Here is an 11,062-nt window from a genome sequence, read left to right as displayed (position 1 = left end):
TACATCACCAATGAAACTGACACGATACAAAGCATGGCAGAAATCTAAAGACCAAAGATAGATGATGTTATCAAATCCACACCCATGCACATCCCATCTCATCAGCACACATATAAGCCACAACTCACATGGATCTGGCAGCTGCCTCTCAGCTGTTTCAGGGCTTTAAACCCTCTGTGATTCCCCACATATGGAAAGGCTATCAAGCTTATTAGTTTGTGCTGACTAGTATATCTTTGTGATCAATAGCTTCTAGCCTTTTTGTGAATGAATTAAGAAATGATCGGAAAATTTGCCTAAATGAAATGTACTGTTCTTTTGCCTTGATATGACAGACATCTCTGTCTCAATCTCCCAAAAACTTGCATACATAATCCATGATACCTATTGGGTAATTTATCATGATGTATGATATAGATTCATTTTTTAAATTGAATAATAAAAATCATGGTCGCTCTTGTAGCAGTTATTTCTGAATATACATGTAATAACATGATGAAAATTGAGATTATGACAAGAGCACAATAAAAACATTTTGGGATTTTGGGGAAAGACCTCTGACTTCAGACTTTACCGACTCCCGAATATACTTTCTTTTGGAGCTCAATAGCTCAACTGCAACAATTAGCCTGAGTTATTTGTTGTCTGTCTGGTTGGCTTGGTGAAATCAGCAGTGCAGCAGATGTTATTTAAATACAAATGCTGATGCCCACTCCAGATCACAAAACTGCCACATATTTGAATGACTGGGTATTCCTGAGTCGGAGTAAGGATAAGGAAGAGAACTTTCTATGTGCCACTTATAAGCAGTGATGTGTGGGCTTATGACACACACTCACAAGACAAGCAGTGGGTGGCAAACAGATTGCAATAAACCCATCTAATAAAGAGTTTATCAAAGAAAGACAAATGTATGAAGTTTGTTTTTAGTTATTTTAAGTAGCCTAAATCTGTCATAGCCTACAGGTCTTGGCCTTTTTTTTGTAATATTGAGGGCTGAACATTTTCTTTGTGAAGATTCACTGGAGTAAACTATTCATTCAGACTTTAGTTCATAGTGAAAGACATACCTAACAGAAAATACACATGACACATTACGAAACTAAATCAATACACTAAACACATGTACAGTATGTATAGCCTATACCAAATCATTCATACAAACTCAGTCTTTATGCCTGGCTCCTACAGCAGGCCTACAGCTCATTTTGTTACTCGTTATGTGTTGACTTTGAGGTCTCTTTAATTGTCTCATATTAGGCTACACGGATCCACTAGATGGCCCCATAACAGCTGATATCCAATGATATTATGCTGTCGTCCGTTTACTTTATTAGTTAATGTTTCTCGATTTCCGATAGGCCTAGGCTACTATTTTGTCAATTAACTAGTTTTAGAGATTAATTTCCTTTCAAATCTGATGTTTTCTTATTTCCTTTTCCACGGGAAACTCAAAATGAAAGCAAAATGTATGTTAGACTACTCATTAGTAATAGCCTAGGTGATATCCCCTGCATGCAGCTTGTCATGTTTTTTTCTTCTTCTCATTATAACACAAGTTAGCTGGCACTATGACCCTGATCTGCGTGCAATAAGGAAGCTTATTTCAGCAGAAACGAAAGTGAAAGAAAACTGTTGCTTGATAGCTGAGGAGCTTCTTCTTGTCGGCTACTGTTTGTTAGCACTTGGACAAAATGGCAGAGTTGATTTCAAGTAACCAGGACCTTTTAATGTGTCCGATTTGTTTGGATCTACTGAAAGATCCAGTGACTATTCTCTGTGGACACAGTTATTGTATGGGCTGCATTAAGGGCTGCTGGGATCAGGAAGATCAGAAGGGAGTTTACAGCTGCCCACAATGCAGACAGACATTCACTCCAAGACCCGTTTTAAACAAAAACAATATTGTTGCAGAACTTGTAGAACAACTAAGGAAGACCAGAATCCAAGCAGTGCTCCCTCCTCTTTCTAATGCCGGACCTGAAGATGTGGAGTGTGATGTCTGCACTGGGAGAAAACTCAAAGCTGTGAAGTCCTGTTTGGAGTGTCTGGTGTCTTACTGTGAATCTCACTTAAAGGTCCACAATGATATTCACCCAGGAAGAAAACATTCACTGATTGATGCCACAGGCCAGCTACAGGAGAGGATCTGTTCTCGTCATAAGAAGATGTTTGAAATATTTTGTCGTACAGATCAGAGTTGTATCTGCTATCCGTGCCTGATGGATGAACATAAAGGCCATGACACAGTCACAGCTGCTGCAGAATGGACTGACAAACAGGTGAGTAGCCTATATAGCCTATCCTGCCTGTGTTGCACTTGTGTCTAATTGTTATTTGAAAGATCTGATAATACAAATACAATACATTGTTATAAATACATGGCGCCATACAGTACTTCTTACGTCACTTTCTGCAGTGACTTTCTTGCCCCTGTGAGTGGATAAGAACTAGAAAATGAATATCAGGTGCATGTAGGGGCAAATCAGCCATATCTTGTGAAATATATGCTGACAATGTATTTACAGGTTCTGAGTCAGCTGGACTGGAGTATATTTAATGGTTAATGACAGTGCTCCTAAAGGAGTTTAGGTGTTTCTACAGCAGTGTGTATTTCTCATAATGTTGTGTTATTTGTTATATTTTGATTAATTAATTAAACTTGTGGTGATCGATTGATTGATACTTTATTAGTCTTTTACAGGAAAATACTTTGTAAGAGCAGTTTCACATTATCCGAGCACCTCAACAAACACACACACACACACACACACACACACACACACACACACACACTCACACACACACACACTAAATCCAATATACACTGTCTCCAACATTGCATGACACTGAATGTACATTGACACTGAGCACAGGTATTACAAAATAAGTTGTCTAAAAATGTACATGAATAAATAACAAAAGGTTTAAAAAGTTTACATGCATGCAGCAGCTGGCAGGGAAGACTGCAGCGTTCAGTCCTGCAACAGGGTAGGGATCAGCCTGCGACTGAAGGGGCTCTGTCGGAGCACCCCCAGTATGAAGTGGGTAGTTGGGATTGTCAAGAATTGAATTTAGTTTTGAGAGCATTCTCCCCTTCGCCACATGCTGAATTGTGTCCTGTTTAGAGCCAATTATGGAACCAGCCTTCTTGATTAACTTATTAATTGAAATTAAGCATATATCTGTTTTTGTCTACAGAAGCAGTTGAGGCAGACCCAGGGGAGATTCCAGCAGAGAATCCAGGAGAGAAAGAAGGAGCTGCAGAAGCTGAGGAAGGCTGTGGAGACTCTCAAGGTGAGTACGGAGAAAAGTTGGCTGATAGAGGTTTCAGCTCTCAAATGTTTTTGTAATTATGTCAGTTGTGCTGAAGTGATATTACAAGATCATAGCATGTATGATTTCATTTGTCAGAACAATCTTCCTATTATTTCTTTATAATGAATGACATGCAATCAGTGCATCACCGCCATCTTGATTGGAGAAGCCTTTACAAGTTGACCACCGAATGCAGCAGCAGCTGATATTAAATAGACATAAAATTATAAGAGTTCTGTGATCAACTTGGGCTTTCTTCTCACAACATAGTGGCAACCGGAATAATAGTACAAGGATACAAGGATACAAGGAAGTTTATTGTCACATGCATATAGTTACTGGAAGTAAGAAATGCAGTGAAATTAAGTATGGTGTCAGCCTATTTGTGCATTTATGGGGGGGTAAAAAGTGCAGTAGAAGAGGGGTTTAGTAGATTAAGTGGCAAGGGCTGCATAAGAAAGGTGGGGGAGGATTGCGATTGGGGGGGGGGGGGGCACCAACAAGGAGCACCCAAGAGCAACAGGGGCAAGGAAAAACTCCCTTACCAAGGAAGAAACCTTGGGCATATCCACGGCTCAAGGGGCTAACCCAACTGCCAAGGGTCTTGGTGTGTGTGTTGGGGGGATGACAAGGGAGATGGGATAGTGTGCTGTGTATGTGGGGAGAGGGCAGTGTGCAATATGTGTGTTGGAGAAGCTTCCTCATGAGACAATGTGCTGTGTATTGGGGGGCGGGGGCAGTGTGCTGTAAGTATGTTGGGGATGTGTGTTGGAGAAGCTTCCTGATGAAATAATGTGCTGTGTATGTAGGGGAGAGGGGGGGGGGCAGTGTACTGCAAGTATGATGTATGTGAGTGATGACAGTGAAGATGTGTGTGTGGGCGGGAGGGGAGTGGAGCAGTGAGTGTGTGTGTGTGTGTGTAGTGTGTGTGTGGGTAGGTGGGGGCAGTATGCTGTAAGTATGTAGAGGATGTGTGTTGGAGAAGATCCTGAAGACAATGTGCTGTGTATGTGGGGGGGGGGGGGGCAGTGTAAGGTAATGCACTGATTGCACATACCCTTCCTGTACACTTACAAGGTAAAAATATTTTGGTTTGTCTGCAGGGACCCTCTCCACAGTAGCACAGAAATATAATGACATGTTCAGCCTTGTCAGTGGCTTAAAGTAGGTTTACTTTGACATAGTGAATTTGTCCCCTAAGGCTATCGCTATATGCTCAAACTCGAAACTACACCGACTAACATCGCTTAGGCCCCCAACAAAATGTCACTCTCATTATGAGCAAAAATAGACTACGTTGTTTTTTAGATGGGACTTTTTATAATATACATTTTTGACTGGAGTTTTTATAATATAAATGCTGAATTGTGAAGGGAAGTGAGAAAAGTATAAATTAGCTGTAATGAATTATGATTCCACCCTCGGGCCAGATTGTTGTGAGCCCAGTGAGGACCTGTGCATCTGCTGCCATCTCTACAGCATACAAAGAACCACTGACACCATGAAACACTTTCAGCTTCACCTCCCTCTGTGTGTCTCCTGCCCTCCTCTTTGTGTGTCTCCTAACAGAGCTCTGCACAGACAGCAGTGGAGGACAGTGAGAGGATCTTTGCTGAGATGATCCGCTCCATTGAGAGAAGGCGCTCTGAGGTGACAGAGCTGATCAGAGCTCAGGAGAAGGCTGAGGTGAGTTGGGCTGAAGGACTCCTGAAGAAACTGGAGCAGGAGATTGCTGAGCTGAAGAGGAGAGATGCTGAGTTGGAACAGCTTTCATACATAGACGATCACATCCATTTCCTCAAGGTAACATTGACCTGCACTCCTGAAACTGAAATTAAATGTAAAGTATGAAACAGGGCCTGATGTACTAAGAATTAGCGCCAAATTACCTTTTAGGATTGCATTGGGGACTGAAAGAAGATGTTGCGAGAAAGGCCTTAGTGGCTTAGAAGGACCATAGGGACATAAAAGGTCACAGATATCCTGTGGGTGCCATCCCATTTAGGGCTTTGAAAACAAAAAGCAAAATTTAGCAAAACCTAATGAAGTGAAAGCTTAGTAAATTCCATGCAATATGACAAGGCACAGCATTTGCTTTCTGCGGACAGAAAAAACCTGCTATTTGTCTTTGTAGGTAACATCGGGCCCTGTGTATTTAGCGGATACATTTCTGTGCAACATAGACATATGCCCATATGAACAGTGTGTAATAAAATCTGTATTTGTGCTGTATGATGTGTGATTAGAGTAAAAATAGTTGGTATTGTTTTTAGTAAGTGCAGTATGTATCTAACATGTACTGTACACACTTAAATGCACTAATGCATAATTACACATACACTAAACCAACTAATTCAGCAGTCTTTGTGGAAACAGAGTTGACTGAATATTCAGGTGGCCTGTCTCACCTTATGTGTGTCTCTTTATGCAGAATGTTGTGTCAGTCACTGGTGCTCCTTGCAGTACAGCTCCAACCAACATGGCCTTCAGGACTTTCTCTTTTGAGGCTGTGAAAGAATCAGTCTCTGCAGTGAAGGTGCAGCTGGAGTTGACACTGGATGGCATCTTCAAGCAGGAAGTAGCCAAGATATCTACAGCAGGTTGGACAAACATCTAGAATTGACACAATCATTTACTTCTTTTAAAAGACACTGTCACAGTGTTTGAATTGCTATGGATTCATTTGACTCTGTATTTTCTCTGTCTCTCAACAGTGGCACATATCCAGATCATTCGGTCTTTAGAATGTGAGTCTGTCATTATGTTACATTCCCTTCAACAATAACACTTCCTTTCAGAGCTAACAGACCTGTCACAAATGCTAAAAACAAACATTTCCCAAAGTGGAGTACATATGAAGATAATATATGCATATATTATCTTCATATGTACTCCACTTTGGGAAATGTTTGTTCATATGTACTCCACTTTGGGAAATGTTTGTTTTTAGCATTTGTGACAGAATGTGTTTGTTTTTTCTGTTGATTGAGTGTCTCTGTGTTGGTTCCCAGATACTGATCCTGAACTCCCAGTCAGAAGAACAGAGAGTAAGGGCATGCTACCACAAACTAGTTAGTCTTTACTGTTTTTCTTCTTCTAACAGCCTGCAAGGCTTTATATCTGGGGTCTAGCAAGGGAATGATAGTTTCACTGAAATGAAAGAGTGTGGCTTGGCTCCAGAGTTTGAAATGAAGGCCCTTTATATGTTATGTGTAAAAATACCTTAATATTTTCATGAAGGGTTTAGGAGAAAATTAAACAAATACACTGGGGGCCCTATCTTACACACAGCAAATCTTGAAGCCAGCCACTGAAAATGATAACGCCACTGACCAAGAAATAACTGATCCAAAGTAAAATGAGCAGCTCTACACTGCTACTGTATTTTGAGAGTGCACTGTAAAGTCATCTCACAAGTGATAAGACCTTATAGCAATGAGTCCCTGGCAACACAATGTAAAGTTTTATTGGTAGTAAAGTGATTCTCTGTTTCAGTGTCTGATATCCAGGCTGTTTTTCCTGAACCAGTGACCAGAGAGGAGCTATTGCAGTGTAAGTTGGACACACACACAGACATGCCCACAGACAAACTTCAGTTGTTTTCAGACGTGCACTGAACTCTGTACATGATCCGGGCATCAAGTCACAATTATTTTACCTGGAAATCAATGACACTACCAGACCCCTAGTCAGGATGTCACACGGGTGAGAGTATTTAGTCTACAAAAAGGTCACACGTGTGAGAGTATTTAGTCTACAAAAAGCAAAGGTAAATTCACACCAAGCAAGGGGGTGTGTTGAAGACATTCTGTGCGAAATTGATGATATTTCCTTGGCTTTAATTGTAGCCGATAAGTTTATGATTTCATCATAATCAAGTTCATCCATTTATTCTCATTCATGACAGACTAGCACTAATTGGCAAAGCCGTGAAGTTCCCATGAACATCCATTGCATCGCGATTTAACTGACTATAGGCTATATATGGCCAGATTGTGTCTATAGCCTTTACAGTATGCCTTGGTTGAGAACAATAACTTTTGGAAAAAGGACAGGTGCTAGACAAACTTTATCCTATGTTAAAAATAAAAGACGGTCTTAAAAGACCAATGTTTCAATCCTTAGGATCTTCGGATGGTAATGTGTTGCCCTTTTTAAGGACAATAAAACACATGTTTTCAGACCTTCCTTTCGTTTCAATTATCTGGACTTGCCATAATTATTAGCATTATCATCATTATTGATTGATATATTGTGCGTCATACCCCGACCATATATTGTGTGTCAAGCCTGGCTACTCCCCTCACTTGAACCACACAGAGTATTTACTGCAGGTATGAACCACTCCCACTGTGTCCCACAAGTGTCCTCTTGTGAGGTTCATGTCTGAACACTCGACTCTGGAGATCCAGACCTAATTGCACAGACATCGTCTGGAGGTCATGTGTGAAAAGGACTACAGAGTATCAGACATACAGTACTACTATACGAAACTATGACACACAAACACAATGCACATGTACACACACACACACACACACACACACACACACACACACACACACACACACACACACACACACACACGCACACACACACACACACACACACACACACACTATAACCCCCAAATATGTTGTGTTGAAATCTAAGTTTGTCCTATTTTTTTCTTACTCTCCATCAGATTCCTGTCACTTCACACTGGATCCAAACACAGCACACAGACACCTCCATCTGTCTGAGGGGAACAGGAGGGTGGAGTGGAGAGATGAGCTCCAGTCCTTTCCTGATCATCCAGAGAGATTTGATAAGTGTTGTCAGTTGCTGTGTAGAGAGGGTGTGTCTGGACGCTGCTACTGGGAGGTTGAGTGGAGTGGGGAGGGTCGTATATCAGTCTCATATAAAAGCATCAGCAGGAAAGGAAGTAAGGAGTGTGGGTTTGGATATAATGATCAGTCCTGGATGCTGGAACGCTGCAGCTCCAGCTCCTATTTCTTGCACAGTAATAAACAGACTAAACTCCCTCTAGTGACCAGCTCCAGAATAGGAGTGTATGTGGATCACAGTGCAGGAATTATGGCCTTCTACAGCATCTCTGACAAAGTGACCCTCTTGCACAGAGTTCAGACCACATTCACTCACACACTCTACCCTGGGTTTTATATATACATGGGATCATCAGTGAAGCTATTGTGATCCACACTGTATACAGCAGTACAGAAAAGTAAAGATGCAGATGAGTCATTCCGTGTCAAATCAGACAAAATCCAGGAAAATAGTTGCAGCACCGACTCAGATTTTCCTCAAAGTTTGTCTACACAATGTTTAGGTTCCATAACTAAAACCTGTAAACTATTTTTGTTCAATTCTATTATTTTCATAGTTTTTTGCCCTTGATTATTTGCACTCTCTAAAAGGCCTTATCTTGGAGGCCATGTTTGGACATTCATATCTTTATATATTTTTATTTATATATTTACATATATTACCTTTCTCATTAGACTAGCCTATGGACTGTGATATGGCTAAATGGACTATGGACACGCCTTGTTTTATCCTTATTAATGTCATGGTCATTTGATGTGGAGACTTCAAATTGTTGGAAAACATTAATAAACTGATGTATTTCAAGAGGAAATAATGACGGATACCAAATGAAAAAAACAAAACTGTTTTTTAATACCCTCAATATCACACTTAAAGCTCATTTTTCCAAAATCTAGGGCCCTTTCAAAAAGTCAGGAGACATTTAGTACATACTTGAAATTGTTTACACATGCTTTTTAGGAGTTGATCGTCCATCCTAGAATAGGCTAGGGAAAATATTTGTCAAGATATTAATGCCCAAACATGGCATGTGTTTTTCAAGCTGTAAAAATGAAAGAATTTCAAGGTCTGAAAAATATATGAAGACAGAAGATTTGCACAGAAATATTTCACAGCCCTTGGTTTTAGGACCCATTGATGATATAGACAAGGTTTGAACAAAATCTGAGACGGTGCAGCAACAACAGTATCTGATTTGACACAGAATGACCCGGATAGATGCTGTTACTATCACATCCACACATCCCATACTTCCACACATAAACACATCCTATATCATCAGCACAGATATAATATAGTCATCACACACATAAACACACCCCATCTCACCAGCACACATATAGTCACCACCCACATAAACACCCCATCTCACCAGCACACATATAGTCACCACCCACATAAACACACCCCATCTCACTAGCACACATATAGTCACCACCCACATAAACACACCCCATCTCACCAGCACACATATAGTCACCACCCACATAAACACACCCCATCTCATCAGCACACATATAGTCACCACTCACATGTAAGGATCTGGCAGTTGTCTCTCAGCTGCCTAAGATTCTCTGTTCTTGGGGAAAACAAAACACCAAATCACTCCCTCATCTCTGGACCCCAGCAGATATTACAGCGTCTGCACCTCAGCTGGAACACACATCAGCGCACCACACATAAACTATTGGATGGGCAATGACTTGATTAGCCCAGATTTTTTTATCCCCTTCTGATCCTCTTCCACAACCCATTTCCTCTCCCTCCCCCAGGTTTTCAGGCCTTTAATCCCTCTGTGATTGAGCACGTCTGATGGAAGGGCCACAGTAAAAACTCTTTATATTAGAGTGAATTATCATAAATGTCATTAATCTTTATGAGATTCAGCAGATGTCATTATAATAAAAAATGTAAAAAATGTCTTTTGATGGCTAATGTTAAATTTACAAAAACATGATCTCTACTTTAGAAGCTATTCCTGAAAATGCCAAATATACTTCTGATAGGAAATGTGTACATGATGATAAGTGATACAAATTACCCATCTGGGACAAATAATACAATTGTAACTGTAATTGTATCTAAATATTATACTTATAAATGCCTTTTGAACAATACGCAGCTTATCTTACCAATACACAAATGATCTTAGTTTAAATCACATTAATGTTGGAAAAAATGAAAACATTAATAAACTGATGTATTTCAAGAGGAAATAATGACGGATACCAAATGAAAAAAACAAAACTGTTTTTTAATACCCTCAATATCACACTTAAAGCTCATTTTTCCAAAATCTAGGGCCCTTTCAAAAAGAATAGACAACCTTTTGTATCCATCCTAATTAACCAAACAGTACAAATCAACCTGACATACCTAATTCTTCATATCATGTCAGACTGTTGTAATAAAGTCAGTGTTGATAAATTGAACTGTAACTCTAAGCTCTATTAAAGGTTGTATCAGCGATTGCAGGCCCAAAAAAGGCCCAAACATTAATGATTACATTCATCTAATCTCTCCTAACGATCCGCTAGCTGCCCGCCCGCATAAGCAGGCCATCAAAAAAACGCGTCTCTGTAGGCAGCCTAGGCTCTGAGATCTGCACACAAAAACAATTGTTAACAACAAGTGTTGCCAACCACTCAAAGGCTAAATAAATTGTTCCAACCAATAATCGACGAGCGTTCAGGAGAGTTTCAATTGCACGGGAGGGAGGGAGAGGGAGTAGCGAGCTAGCTCTCAGTTTTGTTTGAACGTCAAAAGAAGTGGCGTTACCCCGCCATCGCTGATACAACCTTCAAGAGGCACTCTATCTCCAAGGAATCATGTTGTGTAGCAGTTATGTGATCAAATAGATGTGATGAAACATGACTCATACAATAAAGAATTCTACACTATAAACTCTCCAATGAAG

The 11,062-nt window shown here is 40.3% G+C and overlaps 1 protein-coding gene across 2 annotated transcripts; it reads left to right on the top strand.

Annotated features, from left to right (window-relative positions):
* Positions 1-1,633: 1,633 nt before the first annotated feature.
* Positions 1,634-11,049, top strand: LOC143106608 (E3 ubiquitin/ISG15 ligase TRIM25-like). 2 transcript variants are annotated; one of them, XM_076270968.1, is made up of 8 exons: positions 1,634-2,282; positions 3,202-3,297; positions 4,888-5,121; positions 5,750-5,918; positions 6,033-6,065; positions 6,330-6,365; positions 6,814-6,870; positions 8,003-11,049. In XM_076270968.1, the coding sequence occupies exons 1-8, from the start codon at positions 1,695-1,697 to the stop codon at positions 8,512-8,514; spliced, it is 1,725 nt and encodes a 574-aa protein (XP_076127083.1). In that variant the 5' UTR covers positions 1,634-1,694; the 3' UTR covers positions 8,515-11,049. The 2 variants fall into 2 exon arrangements, with proteins under 2 accessions (XP_076127083.1, XP_076127082.1); XM_076270967.1 differs by having other exon boundaries at positions 6,330-6,389.
* The last annotated feature ends 13 nt before the right edge of the window (positions 11,050-11,062 follow it).

Source organism: Alosa pseudoharengus, unplaced genomic scaffold, assembly GCF_046254945.1.
Source record: "Alosa pseudoharengus isolate Yale_2024_CS ecotype anadromous, Long Island Sound unplaced genomic scaffold, YU_APseudo_1.1 YU_APseudo_1.1_scf_6, whole genome shotgun sequence".
In the NCBI taxonomy this organism is placed as follows: Eukaryota; Metazoa; Chordata; class Actinopteri; order Clupeiformes; family Clupeidae; genus Alosa; species Alosa pseudoharengus.
Note: the sequence above shows the minus strand (reverse complement) of the source record. Positions and strands in the feature narration are given on the sequence as shown.

Excerpts from the sequence above, each read along its gene's own strand:
- LOC143106608 (XM_076270967.1), top strand. The coding sequence starts at position 1,695 with ATGGCAGAGTTGATTTCAAGTAACCAGGACCTTTTAATGTGTCCGATT. Across the intron at positions 3,298-4,887 it reads AGGCTGTGGAGACTCTCAAG|AGCTCTGCACAGACAGCAGT; the intron begins GTGAGTACGGAG and ends GTCTCCTAACAG. Across the intron at positions 5,122-5,749 it reads ATCACATCCATTTCCTCAAG|AATGTTGTGTCAGTCACTGG; the intron begins GTAACATTGACC and ends CTCTTTATGCAG.